This window comes from Eubalaena glacialis, chromosome 16, assembly GCF_028564815.1.
Source record: "Eubalaena glacialis isolate mEubGla1 chromosome 16, mEubGla1.1.hap2.+ XY, whole genome shotgun sequence".
Classification (NCBI taxonomy): domain Eukaryota; kingdom Metazoa; phylum Chordata; class Mammalia; order Artiodactyla; family Balaenidae; genus Eubalaena; species Eubalaena glacialis.
Window position 1 is genome coordinate 85,515,713 of NC_083731.1, and position 27,199 is coordinate 85,542,911.

The 27,199-nt window shown below is 47.6% G+C and overlaps 2 protein-coding genes and 1 long non-coding RNA gene across 5 annotated transcripts; 1 reads left to right on the forward strand and 2 right to left on the reverse strand.

Moving 5' to 3' along the window:
- The first annotated feature begins 468 nt into the window (after positions 1-468).
- MTIF3 (mitochondrial translational initiation factor 3) lies at positions 469-15,492 on the forward strand. 2 transcript variants are annotated; one of them, XM_061170750.1, is made up of 5 exons: positions 469-562; positions 11,334-11,535; positions 11,613-12,097; positions 13,389-13,546; positions 14,870-15,492. In XM_061170750.1, exons 3-5 carry the CDS (start codon positions 11,638-11,640, stop codon positions 15,086-15,088), a joined length of 837 nt encoding a protein of 278 aa, XP_061026733.1. In that variant the 5' UTR covers positions 469-562; positions 11,334-11,535; positions 11,613-11,637; the 3' UTR covers positions 15,089-15,492. The 2 variants fall into 2 exon arrangements, with proteins under 2 accessions (XP_061026733.1, XP_061026732.1); XM_061170749.1 differs by having other exon boundaries at positions 11,637-12,097; positions 14,870-15,491.
- Positions 6,812-9,912, reverse strand: LOC133076231 (uncharacterized). 2 transcript variants are annotated; one of them, XR_009697514.1, is made up of 4 exons: positions 9,695-9,912; positions 9,415-9,532; positions 7,427-7,779; positions 6,812-6,827 (listed from the first exon to the last, which is right to left on the reverse strand). It is a non-coding gene; the product is annotated as an uncharacterized LOC133076231 (long non-coding RNA). The 2 variants fall into 2 exon arrangements; XR_009697513.1 differs by lacking the exon at positions 6,812-6,827 and having other exon boundaries at positions 7,334-7,779.
- Positions 15,073-27,199, reverse strand: GTF3A (general transcription factor IIIA). Its single transcript, XM_061170933.1, has 10 exons — positions 27,155-27,199; positions 26,305-26,577; positions 24,031-24,131; positions 21,038-21,134; positions 20,581-20,669; positions 19,508-19,581; positions 17,849-17,929; positions 17,049-17,278; positions 15,953-16,012; positions 15,073-15,340 (listed from the first exon to the last, which is right to left on the reverse strand). The coding sequence occupies exons 1-10, from the start codon at positions 27,197-27,199 to the stop codon at positions 15,209-15,211; spliced, it is 1,182 nt and encodes a 393-aa protein (XP_061026916.1). The 3' UTR covers positions 15,073-15,208.

A 27,199-nucleotide genomic window follows, 5' to 3' on the forward strand; every position in this document is an offset into this window, starting at 1 on the left:
CCGAGCTCTCCGGGTTACGGCGCCACGGGGGCCTTCCGCGCCCGGCCCGGCGCTCGGAGGCCGCCAGTGCCGCTTACCTGGGAACCGACGGGAGCCTCTGCTTCCCGAGTCTGCCTGCTCACCTGCAAATGCAGACAGTGCTCCCGAACTCACAATAATTATAAAGACGTTTATGAAATAGTTTATTAAGCATTCTATCAAAATAGTATTTTATTAAATAAAAAAGACGTGTACGAAAGCTCTAAGCCTAGTGGGAATACAGCCACACCGTGGTCGGCGCCAACGTAATGGACCGAGGGGATGGGAAGCTCCGATCGCCGCACCACCTGCGGCGGCAGGAGCCAGGTGAACGGCAACTTGCCGCACGCACCTCCCCTCTCCCTCGGCATTTTCTGTCGGAGGACTTTAGGCCGCCAGCCGGAAAGGCGCTCCTCCTCACGTCACCTTTCCTTTAAAGACGCAGGCCGAAGCCCCGCCCACTACGGAAGGTGAAAGGGTCTCACGGCGGAGCCCGTTTGCGGGCTCCTTCTGCCAAACCTTACCAGTCGGCGGCCCGGAACAGGTAAAGCTAAAGGCAAGGGGCGCTGCGCGGGTGAGGGGACCTGCGGCGGGAGGACGGGGTCGTAGGGACGTGCCTGCGGAGGACGCGGCCTTGCGCTCGGCCGTGTCCCTGTCCCTGGAAGCTCAGTGCCGCCCACCCGCCAGCGGACAGACCCTGCAGACCGTGCCGCGGGTTCGGGGATTCGGCCGGGCTGTAAAGCCGTCTTCGAGCCCAAGCCGCTGTCCGCGCACCCCGGAGCCGCAGCACCTAGACCCGCCGCCCCCGGTCCTTCAGGCCCCTGGACCTTCCGCCCTGCTATCCCGGTGCACGTACGGGCACGCACGCAGGCCGTACGTCGCTACGGCCCGCTCCGGTCCAGGCGCGCCGCGGGGCTGGGGCTCGGGTGGGCGTGGCCGCCGCAGGTGCACGTGACCGGTCTGTTTGGCGCGCGGGGCTCCCCCCATCCCCCAGTCCCTGCCTCAGCGCGGAGCAGGGGAAAGCGTCCAGGCTCTTTGCACTCTGCGGCCAGAGAAGGCGGCGTAGTGGGGAAGGTCGCTGAGTGATCTGGGCTTTCTTGTTTTCCCATTTACCATTTGCTAGGCTCCACGGCATAAGACTCCTGAAAGAAGTAAATACATTTTCTTACTGAAAAGCCGCAGTTCCAAGTACAGGTTATGAGAGGCTTCAGTGTAAGGAAGTGCAGAATGGAGGGCTCTGGAAAATCAGCCACTGTTGACCGTGCCCGGCGCGATGCAGGGAAGGGTAAACCGGATGCGTTCCCTGCTTCACAGAACCTACCGTCTGAGAGAAACAGTAACAAGATAATCACAAAAGTATAATCGTGGAGAGATTAGCTGTTCTGTGGACGCACTTAACGCTGAGCTCAACAAGCAAATAGCGGGGACGGGGGAGGAGGGGTTGGCCAGGGGAGAGCTGGCCTAGTCTGGGAGGTAATCAGAGGAACGCCCTGAGAAGGACCGCGCTAGGCAGGGATGGAGTTTCCTAAACCAAGGGGAAGAGCGCTTCAAGATCGGAAAGGCCAGGGTGGCTTAGGCAGAAAGGAATTTGGAATGGAGTGAGGCCGGGAAGGTGCGAAGGACCTTTTGGCCTCCTGAAAGCTCTTGGTCTTTAATCTTCAGGCAGTTTTAAGGTGGGCGGGCGCTGGGTGCGGGGACAACACCAGCGTTGCAGAGGGGAGAACTGATTGCAGAGCTCATGGTGTAACAGCCTAGTTAGGAGACGGATGGGAATCCAAAGGAGAGATGGAAGATGGCTTAAACTAGGGTGGTGGCAGTGGATATGGAGAGAAGTGGGTGGATTTATGGTGTTCGGAAGTAAGACTGAGGAGCCTTGGTGTTGGATTAGCTGTGAGAGTGCGGGAGAGCAGAAGTGGACAAGACGAGGTGGCTCTGGACGGACTGAGGTGCTGGTCACTGAGATAGGGAGTTCTGGAAGGTGAGATGACCGTTTAGAAAATTAATATACAGGAATAAGTACAACTTTTAATATTGAGTCTTGAGCTCAGGATTTAAGAGCTTTTCAAAAAATGTTTTCTGGATGGTTAACTTATTACAATAAAATAACTAAAAAATAAAATAAATTTAAAATTTTATGGCTAAAGCAATGTAGTTAAGTAATTGGCCAAGATATATGTTAGCTTTTTCCAGTGTTCTAGCTCGTCAACAGCTCGTCAGTGTGGAGAGTACTTTGTACAAAACCAGGGCCAGCGGACAGCAACCTGAAGGCCTGGTGACTGCAGTGCTCACCCCGGGCTGGAATGGGGCAGGTGGGGCAGTGGGCAGGCCTGCAGGCAGAAGGACTTAGTGAAACTCCTTTGGAAGGCGTGAAAGAGAATTCTTAAAGTCATCGGAATTGGCAAAATTAATTTCACAAATACTTAATCCACTAGAATCCATGTACCTTTTGATTCAACCTCCCTGGAAAGCATAGGTATCAATATACAATGTCAGCTATGTAGGAAAGAAAAGCAGGGAGTGAACAAATAATAGAAGTTATTTTCATCTCTTCAGTTGATAGGAGTTTGGTAACAAAGGTGTTGTCAAATTATGTGTGTAAGATTTGTACATTTCATTGTATGTAAATTTTGCCTCAAAATGAAAAGAATTGTAAATGATTATTGAACTCTAGTTAATGATATGCATGCTGAAGTGTTTGAGGATGAAGTGTACGAGTGTCTGCAGCTTACTTTGAAATGTATCAAACCATAAATAAAATGGATGGAAAGAGGAAAAAATAGATGGATAAACCAAGGAGAGCAACCGTGGAATCTGGGTGAATGAGTATTGGGGTGTTGACTGTACAATCTTTCAACTTTTCTGAACGTTTAAACATTTTCATAATAAAAGTTGGGGAAAGTAGTCCTATAATAGGGAAGAACCTTTGTATTCTAGTTAATCACTAAAGGGATGTTGCCTATAAGCTTAAATTATACATAATGGCCCATCTCTGGGAACCCTGCCTCCCAGGTGAAGCTAAAATACCTTTGTTCAGATCACAGAAAATATCCGGACCAGGCCCACGTGTGAATGGCTGCAGGGAGGAAGAAATAACACATCCCCTCCGGAGTCTGGCCGGAACCAGGACTTTACTTCCTCCCCTTTTAGTATAAAAGAAGCCTGAATTCTAACTCGGGGAAGGTGGTTCTTTGGGACATGAGTTCACCATCTTTTCGGTCTGCTGCTTCCCAAATAAAGTCACTGTTCCGTGTCCCAACGACTCGTCTCTCGATTTACTGGCCTGTCGTGTGCTGAGCAGTACGAGCCGGACTTGGTAACTGTCCTCAGAGGATGTGGTTCCTTTCAGACAACTGAAGGCTAACGTGAAAATACAAAGGATGCAGCCCTAAGCTCACCTGAAACCCACAGCATATGGAAGTACCACATATTTATTTCAGAATTGCCCACTTTATGGCTTAACGTTTAAATTATTTCCAGTTCTTATTGTAATATGTGGGTCAAACACTAAAATTACTCTGTTGTGTATACCTGGAGTCATGTAATTGACATTTTTTTCTTACATCATCCTGGGACAGCTAGGGATGATGCTGAAGAGGTCCAAGAAGAGGAGTGGGGATGGACAGTAGCAGGAGTTGCAGGAGAGGAACCACAGCCCAGAGGGGAGAGGGACTCTGGGGACATTTGTCAGTTTGTCCTCCAGTGCTTAGAGGATGTGGAGTTTTTCAGTGATCCAATCTCAAGTAAGTAAAGAACAACGAAGAAAAAGAAATCCTGTGTTTCTTTCTAGAATATGGAGTTAGCTACTGAACTAAAACGACCAATAGATGCAGCTCATACAGCACAGCGTGATTTCAATAAGGTGTGAGTAATCATGGAATCAGAAATGGATATCTCATATTATTAAACTGTGCATTTTAAGTAACTGACTTTAAGATAACTGGCTTTTAAAATATTTTTGGATGTCTCAGAAATGACAGTTGTGGAGGTAAGGGTAGGAACACTCACGTATTTTGTCAGCTCACTTGTCATTTAAACCGTACAGAAGCCGTGAGTTGGATATTAAGTGAAGAGGTTTGCTTTTCATGATTCCTAGTAAGTGCTTATTTTGACTTAGATTTGGTTCATTCGGTCTGTTATATATTTGACAGAGGTTATCAAAGACATCTCATCAGAGAAACTGGCTCCCTATTTTGCATCAGCCTGGAAAGATTAAGGGTAACCCCACACATCCCAGCTTAAATTACTTGAACCCACTTACATTACAATGTTTTATTACTCATTTTCGTAACGTCATCTTTTTCTGAGGGGTCCCAACCCAGTGGTTGTTAACAGGAGCGGGGTGAGGAAACATCTTGTATTTTGAAAAAGCATCCCCAGTTGATGCTGGTAGGCTCCCATTTTCTGAGAACCACTTCTCTAAAATAGAGAACTTGTGTTAACTTTTAGCTGTTTTGGTTAACAACAAATTGTTCACATAGTACCTTAAACTGAAACCATCACCATTTATGATGGTAAAACACTTTTAGACTTGATTTGATGAAAACCAGATGGAGAAAAAAAGGCAATTTGCATTAAAAAAAAAATCAGCCATTAAGTTTGTGAAGTTCCTTACACATAGGCTCCGCTTAGACATAGACTTACAACTAATGAAGGGAATTTTTTTTTTAATATATATAAAGCCAGAGTGCCCGTTTATTAAATTACAGTAAATGTACAACTTACACAGACTGGGATAGTCATATTGGCACGACTAGTGAACTTTTTCCTCCCTGTAGGTTGTTGATTCTTTTTAAAAAAAACCTTTTTAATTATGAAAAAAAAATTAAACATACAGAAAAGTTGAAAGATTAATAACTAAACAATCAAATAACCATAACCTAGATTCTGCAGATTTTGCCATAATTACATTTATATTTTCTGCCGAACCATTTCAAAGTAAGCTGCAGATGTCATGACACGCTCCCTAAGGAGTTCCTAAGAATGACATTTCCACAGTTGAGAAAATTAACAATACTTCTCTGATAGTATCTAATCCATCACTAATCTAGCCCATATGCAGATATTTCCCCCTTTACCCCCATATGTCTTTTTGGTTGCTTTTTTCTCAAACACACTGAATTTTATGATTATGTCTCCACAGTCTTAATTTTTAAAAAAAATTTATTAATTTATTTATTTATTTTTGGCTGCTGTTGGTTCTTCGTTGCTGCGCGTGGGCTGCTGCGCGTGGGCTTTCTCTAGCTGCGGTGAGCGGGGGCTGCTCTTTGTTGCGGTGCGTGGACTTCTCATTGCAGTGGCTTCTCTTGTTGCGGAGCACAGGCTCCAGTAGTTGTGGCTTGTGGGCTCAGTAGTTGTGGCATGTGGGCTCAGAAGTAGTGGCATGCGGGCTCAGTAGTTGTGGCTCGTGGGCTTTAGAGCGCAGGCTCAGTAGTTGTGGCACACGGGCTTAGTTGCTCCGCGGCATGTGGGATCCTCCTGGACCAGGGCTCGAACCCGTGTCCCCTGCATTGGGAGGTGGATTCTTAACCACTGCGCCACCAGGGAAGTCCCATATGTCTCCATAGTCTTTTAATTCAAGTTCCCAAGGACACTGACTTTTCTTTTTTTAAGACTTGAGGCCAGTGGTTTTGTCCCACAGTCTGGACTTGTCAGACTGTTTCCTTGTAGTGTCATCTCATTCGTTCCTCTCTAGTCTGGCCCTTGTATCCTTGGAAACTAAGAAGCTAAGTCTAGAGGCTTGATGCGGTTCAGGTTTAATCTTTTTGGCAGGACTGCTTCACGGAAGGACCATCCATCACGTGAAGAGGTGAATGTTAGACTGTCAGGATGCTGAGTCTGACCTCTGTTACGGGGTGATGGCCAGAGCGCGCATTTCCCGCTTCAGTCTGGAAGTATTCTTTGGGTCACCCTTTGGCACCACTTGAATACCTTGTTTCCTCATCAGCTTTTTACCTAATGATTTTTGCATCCATCCTTGCCTGAGTCAGTGATTTGATTGGAGGTGGCAAAATGGTGGTTTTCAAATTACTTTTACTTTTCTTCTCCATGTATTAGCTGGCATTCTCCTCTAAAGAACGCTTTTCTTCATCAACTAGGGGTGATTACAGTTCTTCTTAAAGAGGTAGGATAAATGCTTAGTTCTTTTTCAATGACCAATTTCCAGAGTAAGGAGTCAGGGTAGCAGTCACATACAGTTGTGGCTAACTATCTTTCTTTTTCATAGATTTTTGCATATTCGGTGTGTTGAAATGAATTTCAGTCACTGATGTTTAAATTATCACACATTTGGCCCGTGGGAGTCTCTTCATATGATCAAACCGTAAATAAAATGTAAACAAAATGGTAATACTATCAGGGAAACCTGAAGACTGGATATTTGAACATATAGAGGACTGATTATCAGTTGGGATGTGTTATTCAAAAGATACAAGAGTCCTCAGCTCTTACTGGAGTGTTTACTGATGACACAGGACTTAGGAAGTAGTTCACGGATGCTGGGGTCCCGGGAGTAGTAGCTGGTGGAGAGAAAGCCTGTTGGACCACATGCTGCGAATCAAGGAGCTGAGTGATGGGTGCTTAGGCCTTTATTTTGCTGTTTTTTCTGTATATGCTTGAGAATTTTCCTAATAAGAAGTTTCTCAGTTACTTGAATTTATGTTGATATTTCCAATTCAAATTTCATATCACAGGTTTTTCCTTAACTCTGTTATTTATATTTTTATCTATGAAGAGTTTATTTTGAAGAAACAGGTATATCTTCCTCTTTGCTGATCCAAAGCCAAAATTTAGCTAGTGTTGAAGCATAATTGCTGTGTAAGTCAAGAAAATTTAAAGCCTTTTAAAATTTGAATAATAGCAAAGAACCTTTAAAAAAGTAAAGGTAAAAATCATTTTTAATTATTACATTAATAATTATATATTATAATTATAATTATATTATAATATATACTTATATAGTATTATAATATAATACATTTTATAATTTATAATTTTTATAAATTTTATAATTTATATAAATTATATAATGTATAATTTATATTATATCATAATATATAAAAATATATTATAATTATATAATAATTATATATTAATATATTCAATTATTGTTATTATAGTAATTTTTCTACTCTTTACCTTTTCCTCTTCTTGGAAAGTATTTTTAAAGCTTTAAAAAAAAACTACATTATCTTTCTGAAATAGTTTTTATTTTGTAAACAAATAGGATTTATTAGTATAAAAAATACTTCCTCCTTATAAAAAATTAGAGAAATAATGGTAATTAGGAAGAATAGGGGAAAGAAAATTACTGTGTCTTCAACCTTAAGGAAACCTCAGGGTTCTTCTTAAATTTCTTTTCATCTTTCTCCTGTGCCTAGTTTATTCGCTTCCTTGTTTTACAGAATCCTACCTATTGCAGTAGTATTTTCTGTGTAACGTGTCGATAGCGCATTACACAGGGCGCGCTAGCGTTCGTCTGTAGCCGCTAGTTTCATCCTGACTCAGAGGGAAACCTGGGACTTGCTGCTGCTGCTCTTTTTCTGAGGAAAAATGGAAAAGTCTTCTCCGGTGTCTTCAGACTTTTCTGTTTGGTTTGCCAGCTTCCGCCACATGGCAACAAGTATCTGAGTGTCTGTTATTGAACAGTAAGTATCTCAGCTATTTAAAACCCAGTTCAGCCAGACACTATCAAACTCTTAGAGGAAAACATAGGCAGAACACTGTATGACATAAGTCACAGCAAGATCCTTTTTGACCCAGGTCCTAGGGAAATGGAAATAAAAACACAAATAAACAAATGGGACCTAATGAAACTTAAAAGCTTTTGCACAGCAAAGGAAACCATAAACAAGACCAAAAGACAACCCTCAGAATGGGAGAAAATATTTGCAAACGAAGCAACGGACAAAGGATTAATCTCCAAGATTTACAAGCAGCTCATGCAGCTCAATAACAAAAAAACAAACAACCCAATCCAAAAATGGGCAGAAGACCTAAATAGACATTTCTCCAAAGAAGAGATACAGATTGCCAACAGACACATGAAAGAATGCTCAACATCATTAATCATTAGAGAAATGCAAATCAAAACTACAATGAGGTATCATCTCACACCGGTCAGAATGGCCATCATCAAAAAATCTAGAAACAATAAATGCTGGAGAGGGTGTGGAGAAAAGGGAACACTCTTGCACTGTTGGTGGGAATGTAAATTGATACAGCCACTATGGAGAACAGTATGGAGGTTCCTTAAAAAACTAAAAATAGAACTACCATATGACCCAGCAATCCCACTACTGGGCATATACCCTGAGAAAACCATAATTCAGAAAGAGTCATGTACCAAAATATTCATTGCAGCTCTGTTTACAATAGCCAGGACATGGAAGCAACCTAGGTGTCCATCATCGGATGAATGGATAAAGAAGATGTGGCACATATATACAATGGAATATTACTCAGCCATAAAAAGAAATGAAATGGAGGTGTTTGTAATGAGGTGGATGGAGTTAGAGTCTGTCATACAGAGTGAAGTAAGTCAGAAAGAGAAAAACAAATACAGTATGCTAACACATATATATGGAATCTAAGGGAAAAAAAAAAAAAAAAAGAGGTCATGAAGAACCTAGTGGCAAGATGGGAATAAAGACACAGACCTACTAGAGAATGGACTTGAGGATATGGGGAGGGGGAGGGGTGAGATGTGACAGGGTGAGAGAGTGTCATGGACATATATACACTACCAAATGTAAAATAGATAATTAGTGGGAAGCAGCCGCATAGCACAGGGAGATCAGCTCGGTGCTTTGTGACCACCTAGAGGGGTGGGATAGGGAGGGTGGGAGGGAGGGAGATGCAAGAGGGAAGAGATATGGCAACATATGTATATGTGTAACTGATTCACTTTGTTGTAAAGCAGAAGCTAGCACACCATTGTAAAGCAATTATACTTCAATAAAGATGTTTAAAAAATAAAAATAAAAAAATAAAAAATAAATAAAAAAAATAAAACCCAGTTCAATCCCACTGTGGAGCCTTTACAGCATCTGCATCCCCAGTTAATGACCATCAGGTAACCCATTCATTGTGGATGAAATGTCTGGCCGTAGATCTCACTGAGGTTGGTGGACGTTTGAAATGCCAGCTGGGAATTTTTTTTTTTTTTTGTAAAGCATGGATCATTTTATTCAAGGTTTATTCATAAATCTGACAATATCTTCTCACGATACTATAGAAAAGCACCAGAAGAAAACTGACACAGTGGTATGATTGAATACTCCTGGAAAAAAGGGCCCTAGCTTTTGAATAAAGGAAGAAAATATACGGAGGAAAGTTCAGTATCTCTAGAATAACAAGAGCGCTCTAACGGCACATCTGCGGTGGGGGGCGCTGGTGTACCTGACGACCTGGAGATTTGCCTGCAGACACTGCCTGCCTCCTGGCCGTTTCCTTGGGCTCACGCAGTCATTCAGCACGTACGGTCAGCCCTCCATATCCACAGGTTCCACATCCGTGGCTGCAACCAACCATGACTGAAAATACTCGAAAAAAAAAATTGCCAGAAAGTTGCAAAAAGCAACTGTGCCAGGCAACTATTTATATATCATTTCCATTGTATTAGGTATTATAAGTAATCTAGAGATGATTCGAAGTGTACAGGAGAGTGTGCATAGCTTACGTGCAAACACTACAGCATTTTATATAAGGGACTTGAGCATCCTCGGATTTTGGTGTCCGTGCCAGGTGTCCTGGAACCAGTCCCACGTGGATACCGAGGACGGCTGTACGTACTGAGACAGGCTGTAGGCGCCAGTGTGAGGAGCACAGCGGCGAACGAAGTAGACACGTGACGTTTTCTCACGAAGCTTACGTTCCAGTGAGGAAAGACTGTGAGTGTTCCTGTGTAGATCAATGTATGTCGGCAGTGCATCTCTTTAAAAGGCAAGGTCATGCGTTTGAAAGGATGGGATGTGCCGTTGACAGAGTGGACAGGGAAGGCCTCGCCGAGAAGTAAATGAGCTGGCATCGTGTGAGGGAGAGGATCCCACCCGGGGCGGGGGCTGGTGGGAGGGCGCGTCCGGCCTTCACAGGAACAGCAGGAGGCCCGTGCGGTTGGGGCCGGGAGCGCAAGAAGCGGGGTGGGTGCTGTGGGCAGGGGTGGGTGGGGGCCTGGTCCCGGGGGCTCTGGAGGAGGTGGGGGCCGCGGAGGGCTGTGAGCAGAGGAGGGCGGCGGCCTGACTTCCATGTTTTAAGGGGCAGGGGCAGCAGCGGGGAGGGTGGTCAGGAGGCTGGGACCTGATGCCGGTGAGAGACGATGGCATTTCAGGGGCAGGCGATAGACAGCAAGGGAGAAGGCGAGGAGTGCTTGGATCCTGCTGATTTTTAGAGGGCGAACAATGGGATCTGCTGAAAAAGAAGGGTCAAGGATCACTCAGCTGTTTTGGGCCTGAGCGTCAGAGGGTGTATGCGAGGACAGCAGACGGGAGGACAGAGCGGGGAGCAGGGGCAGGTGGAATTCAGCTCTGCCCGTGCTGACCTGAGGGTGCCCGCTGGGCGTCTGCGTGGAGGGGCTGGGTGGGCAGTTACCTCTGCAAGGGTGGCGTTTGGGGCGGGGCTGGGGGGTTGGAGCCAGAGCGAGGGACCTGCGGGGGAGGGAGGTGAGAATGTGCACCTCCCATCACTTTCCATAGTTTGCTGTTCATTCCCACCCCCCATGTCACTGGTCGACAATGGGCGTGGCCGATGGTGACGGGTAGGAGGAGTGGGTTACCCAGCCCAGTGGGATCAAAGCTGGACCAGAGGGAGCTTCCAGTCTGAACAAACACCCCAGGTGATGCTCGAGCAGGTGCCCCAGGGAGCCTTGTCTGAGAAGCACCGTCTAAGGCACCGCATCCTCTTCTCTCTCATTGACGAGCCGCACACACCTACCTCTCTGAGTTCTTGATTCTCTCGTGTTTCTCAGCAAACCCTAGATGAGATGAACGGGTCCTCTCATCACTCCCTCAGACACTTCTCAGGTCTACCTGTCGTGTGGATGGTAGGAGGGACACTTATTATGGTGGACAAGCAACTAAAACATCAGAATGCCCCTTCTAAGTGCAGCGTTCGTGGCCATGAAGTCAGACCACATGTGCCTGGCGCTTTAGCTCACCTTTGGCAGCGATGCAGCACCTGCCGTGTGAGTGATGGGTGTAGTTTATGAGGCCCCGTTAACGTCGGGGCCTTCCCCTTCTGAGAGTCCCAGTTCATTCTTCCAGGGCGTCAGCTGTCTTCCTGGAGGGTCCCCCTTCCCATAACAGTGTTCTTACCTTTTGTAGGCCATCAGATGTATTGATAAGTTGTTCACTACGTTCACGAAGAGGTGTCTGTGAGTCAGCAGGGATTCAAGATTCTGCATCGTCCTAAATAAACCCGTAGGGTGACACCTGCTTTTGGAGCTGGCACTGTGAGATCCACGGGGAACGGAGTCAACTAAGATAACTTGGAAGTTTCCTGTGCACGGACCTGCAATGTTCACAGGTGAGGTTCCCACAGGCTCGCACACGCCCTCCATGCTCCACAGCACCAGCCCATGGGAATGAGCGATCGGACTTCAGTGAGCTTTTCTCCTTGCTTTTTAGGATGGCTGCCCTTTTTCTAAAGAGGTTAACATTACAAACTATAAAAACGGAAAATACTTGCATTAGAAGATGTTTGGGTAAATACGTCGCACAAAAGACGGCACTGGCGGAGCCATCCCACATTGCCTCTGCCCCAAGACCATCCTGCCTCATTCACGCAAAAGCTTTTAGTACTGAAGACACCCAGGACAAGAGAGAAAAGAAAAAAAAGAATGCAACAGCTTTTCGTAACGTTGGAAGAAAAATTAACGAGCGCATCATTCAGGTGCTGGACGAGAAGGGCAACGACCTGGGCCCCATGCACCGAGCGAACGTAATCAGGCTCATGGCCGAGCAGGACCTGCGGCTGGTGCCGAGGGACCCCGGGGCCGAGCCCCCACGGTACCAGCTCATGACGGGCACGCAGATCTACCAGGAGCGGCTCCGGCGCAGAGGGATGGAGAGGGCCGAGCCCAAGCCTGGTAGGTACCTTGCTGTCTGCCCCCGAGCTCCTCACGACTGCAGATCCGCAGCTGAGGTCTGGCATTTGCCAGGGCCCCTGTGACAACGGGGCAGTGAGAAACTGAGACGTCCTTTCACCACCGTTTCCAGTGTCTTTTTCGTCCACTTACTTCTATCCCTGTTTTTCTTTTTTCCTTGCTACTCTTGTGTCCGTCATGTCGTCCTCTACACCTGTGTAAAATGAGGGGAAAACAAGGTGACCACCACCAAACTAACGGGAACCCTTAACCCCCCCGATGGCTGCCTGGCCTCCTAGAGCCGGGCCCGGCAGAGTGGCGCACGGGCGTGACGGGGTCCGGGTCCTGTTCCTGTCCTGGGCCGCTCACCTGTCGGGGCACCCTCCTCCCCTGCTCCCATCATCTCTAAGGGGGGGTGTGTGCAGTTAATCACACGGAAGCGCTCCCTAACTCTGAAGTGATTCCTGGAGCGTGCCCCATGCCCGTTTCGTCACAGTAAGGGTAGGAACGCTCACGTGATTTGCCAGCTCACTTGTCATTTAAACCGTACAGAAGCCGTGAGTTGGATATTACGTGAAGAGGTTTGCTTTTCATGATTCCTAGTAAGTGCTGATCATTACGGAAAACACACTGGGACAGAGGTCAGAAGGCTGGTTCCAGAGCTGCACGGTAAGGCCACGTGTCAATTTTCTGACACCACATTTGACAACAGGGATGTTGACTGGAAAACAAAAACTATCTAGAATAGGCCAGCTAGGGTGATAAGGACATCAAACTATGTCACGTTTAAAAAAAAAAAGGTGAACAGCCCGAGAAGCTTGGTTCAGAGACGGCTGAAGGGCTGACAGAGAATGCGGACCAGCTGGCAGGAGCTGTAAGGAAGCAAAGAGGTGTTAATAAAAGAACTCCTTTTCAGAAAAACTACTTCTGTTTAAAGAAGAAAAAATATAATAAGAAAAGAAAGCCTAAAGAAAAAATATAATAAACACCTGTTACCCACCATCCAAAATAAGAATAAGGATTAACTGGTTCCTTTTAAAGGACCATTCCTTTGTTCTTTCATCAGACAATGGTAACGATAAACAGAAGCATTCCATATTAAAATACTCTTACTTGGCAGGTAAAAAATTGGTATTTTACCTGTGTCTGTCTCCTGTGTTTAAATGTTTACTGGCATGTGAGACCACCGGACAGGAGGACTTCTGGGGCCCGCGTAGCAATGCAGACTTAGGACGAGCATGTGATGCAGCACAGGCCTCACAGACTAGCACCAAGTCTCACTCTTTCAAACCAGGACCCACCCTGACAAAGGAACTGACTTTTTCTTCAAATATTGGACAACATGATTTGGACACAAAGAGTAAACAGATTCAGCAGTGGATCGAGAAAAAGTACAAAGTTCAAATTACAATAAAGAAAGGGAAGAATACAGAAGAGCCAGAAAACAAAATGGTAAGTAAAAGCAGGTGTGACTGACTGCTTGTGTGTTTTTGTTTTCTTTCTGATCTTAAAAATACAACTGCAGAAAATCTGGGAAATGTAAAGGCAAAGAAAAGTAACTACTAATCCTACCCAGTGATGGTAGTAGCTTTCCAATTTGTTTTTCAAAATGCAAAATGTACACGTTACTTTATCCATTGTAGCATAAATACTTCACCACATGAAAACACTCTAGTTCACAGGGCTTCCCTGGTGGCGCAGTGGTTAAGAATCTGCCTGCCAATGCAGGGGACACAGGTTCGAGCCCTGGTCCAGGAAGATCCCACATGCCGCGGAGCAACTAAGCCCATGCGCCACAACTACTGAGCCTGCGGTCTAGAGCCCCCGAGCCACAACTACTGAGCCCTGCGCTCTAGAGCCCGCGAGCCACAACTACTGAAGCCCACGCACCTAGAGCCCATGCTCCGCAACAAGAGAAGCCACCACAATGAAGAGTAGCCCCCGCTCGCCGCAACTAGAGAAAGCCCACGTGCAGCAGCAAAGACCCAACACAGCCAAAAAAAAAAAAACTCTTTTATAACTTACAAGCTATATGCTATTCTATTTTACAAATTGTAGAGTATCCAACACTTAAATAGGAAAGTTAGAAACTTTATGGGTTCATCTTTTAAAGTCTGTTTCCTCTTTATAAAGGCCTATAAGCAGCATTCCATATAAAGTCAAATTGTCTTCTAGAAAGTGTCCATCAGTTTACAGTCCCAGGATAAGTCTGTGGAGTATCTACTTTGCTTTTGGAGTTAGACAACTTGCAGCATCTAAAAGGCAGCATTTATTCCAGCCGTTTTCAACCCTAGTTCCACGTTAGAATGACTCAGGCCTAGGGCCCGGCCCAGCCCAGCCCAGCTGATCCAGAATCTCTAGAACTGAGTTGTCTGTATTTTTCTAACCACCCCAATGACTCTGTGAATGAGTGCTGGGAACGGCACTGGACTGACAGCCTGGGGGGAAAGGAGGGGTTCTGCCAGTGCCCAAACCCACTGCTTTGCACTTTTTTCGAGAGGGTGGTCTGGGCCAAACATAGTCCCTCAGTGCCATGACGGGATTTATAACTATCAAGCCTTTAGTGCATTAGCCTAGTTACATGGAGTTTGTATAACTGCCTGCTTATTGTACAGGTTTCAGTCAGCTTAACCAGGTATGTACGATTCGATTCAGCAAATCCCTTAAATAGCAGCAATTCAAGCATGCTGGCTTTTATGCGTATTAGAGCATTAACATGGGGAAGAATCAAAGATGTTGGTTTTAAATTAGTCTTTGGCTGTTTTCCTTTTCTAGGAGGAGATATGTAATCAAATACTCCAGACTATGCCTGGAATAGCTACCTTCTCATCCAGGCCACAGCCCATCAGAGGGGGAAAGGCTGTGATGTGTGTGCTTCGTCCCTTGAGCCAAAAGGAAGAGAATGCGTGCAGATCAGCTCAGGGGACCCAGAGAGGAGACGCTCTGAACAGAGAAAATGGAAACCACGGAGCATCCAATGCTCTGCACCAGTGATTTTAATAAAAACGTGCTTCTGAGAGAAAATAACTGAGCTGGCTAGTCTGCGGTCCTTCAAACAAAGCAGTCTGGTGTGTAGCTGGGGCCAGCGTCGCCACGGCGGAGGGCACCTTGCCTTTAGTGCAGTTCAGAAGGCAGTTCAGTCTCCCCGTTTCTGGGCAAAGACACGCCCTGGTCCTGTGTCCTTTTAGGAGGGACGTACCCACTGAGCCGAGAGGCCAGGCTCCGTTTTTCACGAGACGGTCTCACCTTTGGGAATAAGGAAGACAGATTACAGGCAGGCCTCTATATCTGCGGGTCAACCAACAGCTGATCAAAAATATTTTAGAAAAAGAAAAAGTCCAGAAAGTTCCAAAAAGCAAATTTTGAATTTACCGTGTGCCGACAACAATTTACATAGCATTTTCATTGTATTAGGTATTGTAAGTAACATGATTTAAGGTATATGGAGGCTGTGCAGAGGTTATATGCAAATACAGCTGACCCTTGAACTTGGGGGGTGGTTAGGCACGTGGACACCTGCGCTGTCGAAAATCCTCATATAACTTTACTTGGGCATCTGCGGATTTTGGTATCCTGGGGGTTCCTGGAACCAATTCCCCATGGATACCAAGGAACGACTGTAACTCGAATTCAAAATCAAAAACTACTGGAATCGTGTACCTATCAGGTATACAACTATCGCAGTATATACAACAACAAAACTACTGTTGTAAAGTAAGAAAGTGAAATCCACACAATTGCTTTGTATAGTAGTACAGCCTCACACAGTAATAAGTAGTTGAAAATATGCTAAATAGACTGCATCTAGTTTAAGCAATTCACATTTTAAAATTAACAGCTTGGTAAGTCTCAACTTACTTTGAGCTTCATTTTCTTCTTGTCAGGGTCATGCACAACGGCATGCCTGCTGAGGCTCTGCTGCAATGAAGGGAAAAGAAAAACAGTTTTATTTGTAAAACACTGCCACTTGGTATTTGGTGTCTGTTAATATGAAAACCCCATGAGTCACTTAAATAAACGGACAGCCTTCTTTCTGTTACATTCTGTTGAGGGATCTGACTTCTACCTCTGGAGCAGAACTGTTCCTTAAATTCTGGACTAAAATCACTGCCTTTTCCAAGGACCCAGGTTAGGAATGTATACATTCTCACCACGTGTGCCTGTGGCTTCCTAGTTCTTTCATAGTAAGGGGTTTGGGGGGCCAGTTCTGAAACCCTTTCCGAGCTGAAGGAGGCTCTTCTAGCTGAATCCGTGTCATCAGCATCGCCAAACACCAGTGGAAAACCTGACCCCAGTCCTGCTGTCCTTGGCACAAACACTGACCACCAGCAGTTCCGTGGTTTTCTCACGGCCTGGGCTGGGCTAAGCCAGCCTCACCCCCACTTCAGTCTCTACCATTGTTCCCACGAGTGCCTGTGAGGGCACCAACCGGGCGCGGGTCCTCGGAGCCACACGGGCCCCTCCACCGGGGGTCACGGTCTCCAAGTCTAGACGAGTGTCCCGAAGCTCTAAGGTCCCCCATGTCCTTGTCTCTTGCTCCCCTTCTCAATCCCCAGATGATGGCAGCCCAAAAGGACACCCCAAATATCAGCAGACTCATAAATAATAAGCGTATGGTCCAGAGGCCACTGGGTCTCAAATTCCGTCACGTAAGAATCACCTGGAAAGTTCGTTAAAACACAAATGACTGGGCCCATCCCCACAACTTCTGATTCAGTGGGTCTGGAGCGGAGCCTGGATGTGCATTTCTCGCAAGTTCCCTGGCGATGCTGAGGGCCAGACTTTGAGCACCACTGGCAGGGGCGATCTGTCTGTTCGCCGAGTTTGGTGGAGAGCCGCTCCTGCTGGAGCAGGAGTGAAGGGCCGGAGTCCCCCAGCCTCCCCACCTGCCGCCTGGGGCCAGGCTCCCTGGAGCCCAGCAGCGCCCAAGGACGGCGCCGGGCGGGGCGCTCACCTTCATGGCAAATGTCTTGCCGCAGCTGGCGTGCTCACACACAAACGGGCGCCGCTCCTCGTGGAATGAGAGGATGTGGCTCTGGAGGTTGAACACGGTGGTGTAGGTGCGGCCGCAGCCTTCCCTGGGGCACCGACACACGTCCCTCTCCGGGGCGTGAATCCTCATATGCTGCTTCAGGAAATCCTTGCGCTTAAACGTTTTCTGGCACACGTCACATGTTATGTCCTCTGGGGGAGCAGACAAGCAAACTGAGCCCACTTCCCAGGTGTTACCATGCAGGAAAAATTAATATGGAATATATCAAGCAACGTATTCGATGCCCAAAACCTTATGATGACACATAAATCAGAAATCTGGGAGGAAACTAACTCCAGTTTTCACTGCTTGAAAGTGTGCCTCAATTCTTCCAAGTTCCTACATGACATGAAGTCCCTGTTTTCCTCTGCAAGCAGCAGGGTTTCTCCACCCGGGGGCGCAGCAAGGGGAGGGAGTTAAACGGACCAGTTTTCTTCCGTGTCCCCCAACACACAGGGCACGCTTCCCACACTGCCCCGCAGACACCAGCCAGTGCCTCCCCAGAGGCCTCACCTGCCCGAGCCTTTAAAATGCGCACAGGCCTCGGCCCAGGACCACGGATCTCTGCTCACGTGTCAAACAGCTGAGGTACCCAGCACTTACCAGACATACTATATAAACTCTGTATTTTCAAGTGCATATTTAATGTTTCACCCTTTAAAAGCACTCAATCAGTTCCACAGGGGCAGATATTTATATCATGCCCCTCATGCCTGCCTTACCTTTATGGGCTTCTCTCACATGTTTCAGAAGCTCTGTCCATGTTTTTGCCACAAAAGAACATTCTTTTTGACACATATAGCCTATTTCAAAAAAAAAAAAAAAACACAGATTGGTACATTGCCTTTTGTGAATACTCGGCATAAACACCAATCATAATTAGATTGAAAGGAAAATAATTATCATAAAAAACAAGCAAATTATCAAAAAAAAATTAGACTGCAAGGAAACTTACATGCCTATATAATTTTCCTCCTACTTCCCAATATCCTGTTAGCCTCAAGAAGTAGCTATGAAAACTAAGAGAAGTTTATTTTACAATAAAACCAAACAACTGCATGTCAAGGTCCTTCATATAGGCTCTCCCTTCAGCAGGGCTTCACGAGGAGGCCCTCCCTCTCCTGTTCTCAGTGGGTTGGGGACACGGCCCACGGACTCCCAGCTGCTGTGATGCCCCCTCCCAACCACGCCTCCATGGCTCAAGGTCCCTTTCCCCTCCCCCTGCTTTACCTTTGCCTCTTTTTTTACTCAGCCCTTTGCCCTGGATAAACCACCAAGGATACCCGTGCCCACCCCCAGCTTCCTGTAGTGTCAATATCTTGTAAATTTCATGCTGCAAAAAAGAACTAGGAAGAAGCAGCTAAGGGAGAAAAGAAAACAGAAGATTCCAGAGAAAAACTCTGTGAACAAAAATGGACACTGTGCAAAGCACTAGAACTGGATTAGTCAGTGTAACAGTCAGCCTGAGCTTCCCAACTAAATACCAGATAGAAACTAAAAGACTCAACTACTAGTCTCTTGTCTTAAAAAAAAAAAGGGGGGGGTCTCCCTGGTGACGCAGTGGTTAAGAATCCCCCTGCCGATACAGGAGACACAGGTTCGAGCCCTGGTCCGGGAAGATCCCACATGCCGCGGAGCAACGAAGCCCGTGCGCCACAACTACTGAGCCTGCGCTCTAGAGCCCACGAGCCACAACTACTGAGCCCGTGTGCCACAACTACTGAAGCCCATGTGCCTAGAGCCTGTGCTCCCCAGCAAGAGAAGCCACCGCAAGAAGCCCGCGCACCGCAACGAAGAGTAGGCCCCGCTCTCCGCAACTAGAGAAAGCCCGCGCGCAGCAACGAAGGCCCAATGCAGCCAAAAAAATAAATAAATAAATAAATTTTTTTAAAAAAGTCATATAAATTCTAAGGCTTGGGAAACTGGAATACGTATCAAAAATCCTTCATGGAAACAGAAGAGATTCAAGCTGTTGGCTTAATCAAGTCTTTCTGAAAAAAGTTACAATCTGATTACTCCAAAAACCTCAAACTATAATCCAAGTCCTTTGAATGCCAACAAGGAAAGGAAAGAGAAGAGGTTAAAAGCAGCTGAAGCAGCGAAGCCACGGCTGGAGTTCCAACCCTTTCACAAGAAAGAAGCATAAGCAGGCACGTCCGTAAACAATAAACGTTAACTCTCAACAGCAACAACAGGGAGTGGAAGGGCAGACACGACACCCAGCACCTCTCTGGTCAAGAGCATAAAACCTGGACAAGCAGAGGGAGCCCCTGCCCATGCAGCTTCAGCTTCTCGGGATGACCACAGACTCGAGCAGTCAGAGAATTAAACACACACGCTCTACTGCTGGTGTGCCCGTCAGAGCGGGCACCAGTACCTACCCTCGTGGACCTTCCCGTGCCGCTTCAGGCTGCTGGGGGAAGCAAAGTGTTTTCCACATCCTTCGTGGGTACACCTGGGTCAACAACACACGAGCGTTAGCTGATCCATTTTCAGACAGAACTGTACTTGAATAGTATGTCGTCCTCATCCTGCCAAAGTCTCCTCTTCCCACAACCAAACCAGTCATAAAAATGGGATTTCAAATTCAGACCTAGTTGTAGGTGAAACGCAAGTTACTTCACCAGCCTTGGGCAGAACAAACTGAGAGAAAAAAGTCATTACTTTTTTTTTTTTTTTTTTTTTTTTGCTTATGTGATCAAATTAAACAGTTTTCATCTTTATACCTCTGAAAATATACCCGGTTTTCATGGCAACAGAAAGATGGCTCGGGTAAACACCTAAGCCATCCTGAGTCATTTGTGTCTAGTTTTTCTAATGATGTTGCCATGGGATGGTGTGAAAAGAAAACACAGCAGCAGATGCATGGCCTCTGGGTGCCCCTTCTGCGCTCAGGCCACCAGCGGCACAGGAAGAGGCGGCAGAGCTGCAAGCAGGGACAGGCACTGTCACGGCAACAAGTCCCAGGCAGGGGACAGCCCAGCCGCGCACAGCGCCAGCCAGGGCTCGCAGGACGGCCATCAGCAGGTGCCCTTGGCAGGTGTCTTCCAATGCGTCCAGTCACCTCTTCCTGTTCTTCCGGAAACCCTCTCTGATGCAGGCTAAGCCCACATACCTTTGTTCTACAGGAAAGGAATACTTAGCATCTTCATAAGGACATTTCACACCACTGAACAGGCTCTATCTGAATAGTTAAGACGTAAGCCTTCCCTTCAAGCTTAACCACAATTGTACTAATTTCACAAATTATTCTGAAACACATTAAATCTTTCTTTTAGAGAAACAAAAGCACAAACTTTTGAAAGACCCCAATACATAAATGGGCATACACTGTACAACTTAACAGGAAAATGTTGATTAAGAAACTGTTTCTGAGCATTGGTATGCAACCTATGCATTTTAATCTTATCCCTACCTGAACTTTAAGAGGTTTTCACCCACGTAAAGTACCTACTTGAACGGCGGTTCGTTGGTGTGCTGGCACTGATGGGTTTTCAGCTGCTGATGCTTCTTAAAGGTCTTCTTACAACCTTCAAAACTGCACTGTTTAAGTAAAGGTTTGTTAGTCTCAAAAAAAAATCAAGAACAGTTCATAACAGAATCCTCTCAAGATAAAAGTATGGCAGAAATTACATACTTGCTACTTTCACCCATTTAGTTACTATAAAATTCAAGAAGCTTTGAAAAGTAACACATATGAAACAGCAAAAATGTTTCATTTGGGGTAGTCTACCAATAATATACGTTAATTAGCAAAAAAGTTTGCTTTCAAAATAAACCATTATTATGATAGCTAGTGTCAAACTAAATTCAGATATTTGACCGACAAAATTTGGTTGATGAAAATTTTAGACACACAGGCAATAAAGATTAAAGTCAGAATTTAAGCATATAAAATCATTCATACTTACTACATATTGTTTTTGCTGGTTTTCATGTTTGCGTTCAAAATGTTTCTTCAAGTTTGATTTTGTGTTGAATTTCTGATCACAGCCACTAGCTGTACATCTGTTAGGAAATTGTGTAAACCAAAATATTAACAAACCAAGGGAAGAGAAATTTTAAGATGTGTACATCCTCCCACTTTATAAAAGCTAATTATTCCAAAGTATAATAAAAAATAGTCTTTAACAAATTTCAAAGTGTTAAGCCATACCACATAACGCCTCTCAATTTGATGTGATTATATGTAATGAGAGATGCATTTTCTTGTTAGGCTTCTGAAATTAAGCACAGTGCAGCACACATTATACAGTGGGCAGAGGGAAGATGAAAAACACTAGTTCCAAAAGCCCAAACCCTGCTTAGACTTAAATCATGCTTAAGTTAAATTGTTCTCAGTTTAGAATCTGATAACTTTAATTTTGCTTGAAATGTCTCTACAAGCTACATTTCCAAAAAGACCTCAAACAAAACAAACAAACAAAAAAACTGGTTTCAGCTTATCATTAGAGGTAAAAAACAGATATTTAGAGAACCATAAACCATTAGGCCCTGTGACACATCACCAAGCCGATGTAGTTCTTTCCCCTTAATGAGTGTTTCTATATCTTGACCTTGAATTATCTAAATTCTTTGTGATGTTTAATATGTGCTCTTTCTGTGATGAGTTTTCATAAGCCGGATGGATGAAGCACGACTTCCTTTTCAAGCCCTCATCGTAGCCATCATTCACCGATAAACCCCGAATAACGCTCCTATCAGGCACCACGCTATCCGCAGGGACAGGCAGAGAAAGGTGGAGACCGACAGTGCAGAGTGACAGTGGGAGAAATGCCCAGAGGCCCACTGGAAGGACACAAGAGGGGTGCTGTGGCAGAGACCACCCACCCCAAGTTCCAACACGTGCTATTTCTGACCTCAGGAACAAAATGCTGACTTTCAGCTGGGTTCACAGCCAACAGAAGTAGAGCTTCTTCCAGCCTCCCTTGTAATGAGGCGTGGTCCCACAGCTGAGTTCTGGCCCATCCTGCTCAGCTCCCACAAGGTGTCTAAAAAGGGGGCACACCTCTTTTGCCCTTCCCTCCACCCTGGTGGCAGGAACGCTTATGTGACAGCTGGAGCTCCGACAGCCATCTTGGACCATGAGGACTGCAGACGAAGTTAGGAGGAGCCCCTATCCACCTCGGCCTTTCTGCATCTTAGTTATGCAAGAGAAGCAGACACTATCCTGTTTAAGCCTCTACTGGGCTGAGTTTTCCGTCACTCTTGACTTCAATCCTGACACAGACATCTAACCCAACACCACTGTGGGGCAGGACAGGGCCAGCAAAGTCCTGCCAGGAACCAAACAGCAGAGGCAGGGGGCGTGAGACGCCCTGGCAAAGTTGGGGGTGGGAGTGCTGCTGCCCAGGTAAGAAGAGCTGGACCCCCACTTCCTGTCAGAGTCCAGCAAACGGGGCAAGACCACAAAAGTGCCCAGGCACAAAGGTCACTACGTAAGCAGCGCTCAAAACCACTGCCCAGTTTTAGGAAAGGAAGCAATCTGGAGGGTGATGTGAGAAGAGGGCCGGGGAAACAGCCTTCAAGTGAGGCGTGCAGGCCAGCGCCTGAACCGAGACACCGGCAGCTGGGGGAGGGGAGAGGCCCTGAGGGGTAAGGACAGCCCTTGCAGACCTCCTGCTGTGGAGGACGGGAGGGAAGAATGAGGAGTCCCGCGGGTCAGCAAGCAGGCAGTGATGCCGCCTGACAAGAACGAGACCAAAGACAAAGCTTGTGGACTGTCAGGGACCTGGGCCCCATAGAACCAGGGAGACAGCCAAGTAACGCTGCCCAGCAAGCAGCTGGACTCGGGGATCTGGCGCTGAAGAGAGGGATCTGGGCTGGAGAGCGAGCCGGAAGAGACACTGCAGTCGTCCTGCTCCAGCAGGAGTAGCCCTCGCCGTTCTCTCCAACCCGCGCATCCGTATCCAGCCCCATTTTTATTTAAGACTTAGTTTTTTAAATAGTATACAGTCGCTTAGCTCACAAACCAAAAGCATGGAAAGGGACACAGCTGCATGGTTCCTGCCACCCCTGCCCCTACCCACCCAGGACTCCCACCACTCCCAAGATAGGCAACAATGTTCTTAAGTTTTGCTATGTAGCTTTTAGGATTTCTTTATACAAACAGAAGCAAATATAAATACAGGACTTCCTGTCTACCTCCCTGCTCTTTTTTACACACAAACAGGTAGCCTGAAATACACCCTCTTCCGAACCTTGGTTTTTCAACTAATAAGCCCCAGAGATTTTCTTACAGTTTCACAGGGAACACCTGCATTCCTTCTTCCCGCTGTACAGTGTTCCACGGTGTGGATATACTTTAACTGGTCCTTCCTGATGAGCAGGCGGGCTGCTCCCATCTGTGACTTAACAAGCCCTCCAAGTGATTCTGATGGACCCCAAATTTGAGATCCACTGCTTTAAAGTAGCTGATTTAAAAGAAAAGCAATAATATTTATCCTTTCAGAGATAAGGAGCAACTGTGTCAGAGAAGAATGAAATTAACACTGGCATGGCAGAGGAGTGGGGGCTTAATTGAAAGAAAGAGAAGATAAACGTGCGTTATGTCTCTTATCCCAGCAGCTGATTGGTTCGTAAAGACCCTGACGATGCAGAGCCCAGAATCTGCCAGGGAACCATTTTCCATCTGGTCTGAACTTTTCGAGATTGATTTCCCATTTAGGATACACTTTAAAGGGAGACGAGAGGATGCAAACTCAAGACAACTTCAGAAGAACGCGTCCCTGAAGTTATCACACGCAATGACCCACAAGACCCCGACGCTCTTCGCACATTCCAAACCCGGTCTCAGGAGATGCAGACGAAAGCAGCTCCACTTTCTTCACCTTGAAGGTCATTAGCCAATTTTCTGTGCCAAACGCCACCCACTTCAGAGGCCTGAAGACAGTTCTCTACTTACACAAAGGGCTTCTCTCCGGTGTGAACCAGGGCGTGGCGGCTGAGGTGCCAGTCCCTGACGAAGGCCTTGCTGCACCCTTCATGGTCACAAACAAACGGTCTCTAGCAGGAAGGCGACAAAAAGCACGTCAATCCTGCCTGCGTCAGTGGCTCTGGTGTTACTTCAAGCCCTAAACTATCTGATGGGCAAAGCCGTGGACTCTGTCTGTAGAGGTGGTTTCCACCCAGTAAGTGCTGAGCACCTGCTACAGGAGGCCAGGCAAGGATCTCCCGCCTGGGGTTATGCGACAACCGAAATGCCGCAGCTGCTCACAAAGTGCTGCAGCAGATTGTGTTCTAGGAATACCATGTGAAACCAGCGGGCAGCCTTCACAGTGACCGTACAGTATTGTGAACCTGCTCCTAACCTACACCAGGCTTCAGCAGTGACCCCCTTAAAGATTTCCTGCCGGCTCTCAGCGCGGCCTGTGCGCACTGATCCTCTCCTCCCGCACAGCATCTCCGCATCCATTCAGAGCCCAGGCAGGCGGTCTCATCTGGACAAGCCCACTGTCTGCTCAGAGAACGCCTGGCACAGCTACAGAAGAGTGCGTCACATCCGAGAAAGCTCACAGGTGCCCGGACACACACAGCTCACGGCCCAAAGTGCAACCACCACGTGGGACCCAGGAGTTGGGAGGAAGGGCCTCTGCTCTGAACCCACAGGAAAAGCCAAAACATGTCCCCCGTAAACCAGTTCTGTGCACTTAACTATGGAAAACATGCCCCAGAACAGTCCAGGAAGGAGGTACCAAGGCCTCAAAGAACACTACTGATAGCAAAGCAGGGGAACAGGAAGACAAGAGCTGCGTTACCAGGGCAAGTGCACAGAACTCTGCACAGCCCGGCAGGGAGGACGTTTGAAAAATATTTGTCAAATTAATGTGAGATTTGGGATGACATGACTCCAAGTTTTCTAGCCTGCGTGAAGGAAGCTGGGAGTGCCAATATCCTAAATACAGCCCACGAGTCTGAAAGGAAACGTAAGGTCTAATTTGGACATCCTGGTAACAGGGCCCAGAATTTAGGGGGGTTGAACGGGCGAGAGGAAAGAGAGGGAGGCGAAGCATAAAGCATGTCATGAAGGAAGCCAGTCACAGGGTAAGAAGAAGCCAAGAGGGCGGGGCACGTGAAGAACCTTGAGGGCGGGAGAGGAGCCAGGAGAAAGGGTCAGTGAGCTGGACAAGGTCCCGGGGAGGGAATGGTCAGCCTTCAAATGCTGCAGGGGGAAGGGGGACGGGCTGCGTGAGGACACACGGAGGGATGACCTGTAAGTCAGGAAAGTGCTAGGAGCACAGGCAGGAGCTGCAGCACCCTGGTTAAGGGCCTTCAGCTGAGGCCCTGAGAAGCCAGACTCCGCCAAATCCCGGGAAACTGGGCCAAATCCTAGGCCTCCATGAGCCGCCCTTTGCTCACCTGTCACCTTCCAAAGGCTTCCTATTGCCCTCAAAACAAAACGCAAGCTCTAAACCCATTTGTACCCTGGCCTACAAATGACCCTCCAGGCCTGCTCCTCAGGCTCCCCCACCCAATCACACTGACCGGCGTCCACCCCCAGGACCACACGCTCCTTTGGCAGTTCTCTCTGCCCGCGCTGTTTCTCCCTCAAATGTCTGCAGGGCTGGGACCTTTCCTTCTCATTCAGGTCAAGAGAGAGGCCTCTCCCGACCACCCTCCTGCAGCCCTCTCTTCACTGCGTCGCCTTCCTACTTATTCCGTTGTCCTCCCGCTTAAAGCATAAAGTCCGTGACGGCAGAAGCCTTGCCTGTCGTATCTGCTGCTCTCCGGGCCAGGACGGTACTGAACTATGAATGATCGAACACATGCTGCTTGCAAACCTCCAGTACTCTAAAGTTCTCCTCCATTCCGGTCCCAGGAGGCGGGGCCTTTTAAGGCAGGTTGGGGGTGGGCGTGGGAGTATTCCAACCTTGCAAATATTTACACGTTATGGGGAGGTGGTGACTGGCCACCACTCAAGGTCAAAGAAGGGGAAAGTGTTGCTTAGTGAGCCCTGAGCCCACGGCAAGGATATCTCGGTCCTAGAGCTCCCTGTCTACCTCCCCAGTCCTTCCCTAAGGCATGGCTGGTTCGCTTGTGCGGTCCCGGGGGCCAAAGCTGAACGCGTCTGCGCACCCACGCGCGGGACCCTCGGGCGGCGCCCACCTGGCGCGCACCGCATCACTAGTCCCCGGCCTGGACGCCAAGCCCCCCGCGGCCACGCCTTCGGCCTCGTTACCTCCCCCGTGTGCTTGCACAGGTGCGCGTCTAGTTTCCAGGCCTTGTTGTAATTGGCGCTGCAGTCGGGGAAGGAGCAGATGAACCTCTGAGGGGGCGCCGGAGGGGGCGGGGCTAGGCTCTCGCCGGCCGCGACGAACGCGTCGGCGATGGTCAGGGACGACACCGCCTCGGCGACAGAGGCCGGAGGCTCCAGGGTGCCCGGGGCCAGGCACTCGGCCACGTGCTGAGCCACGTGCCGCGAACCGAGGCCGACCGACCGCTCCGGGAGCTCCTACGCGCGACCCGACTGCACTTCCGGTTTCGCGGCCCCGGCGGGGCGGGGCTGGCGCGCCGGCGCAGCCGCGCATGCTCTGAGAAGCTCCTCGCCGGCCCGCGTTCGCGCATGCTCTGAGAAGCCCCTCGCCGGCCCCCGCCCCTCCCGCCCTGGGGCACGAGCGGAAGCGAGAAAAGAGAGGTTAGGGCTTCATCCTCCCCCCCAGCAAAAGGTGCCCGCGAGTCGCAGGCCCTGTGATAGACCCCGAGGCGACTGTTAAATGTGTTCCCATCCACCACCACCCTTTTCAAAGTACTACCCTTGCATGATCTAAACTATCCAGTTCTTACTACATTCTGGGTTTGTCTTCTTTACGGATTCATTTCCTGCAAGCTCTCTACATGCTCCCTCTGCAAGCCCCCTGGCAGTGCATCCTAAACTTGCTTAAAATCACGTGGAGACCTTTTAAAACTTCCAAGCCCAGAGCATATCCCGGACCAATTAAATCACAATTTCTGTCGGTGGGAAACGGGAATCCATAGTCTGGAAATTCCCCAGGTGATTCCAACGTTCAGACAAGTTTGGGGACCATTGCCCTGAGGCCTTGCTGCTCAGAGTGTGGTCTTCGGGTCAGCAGCAT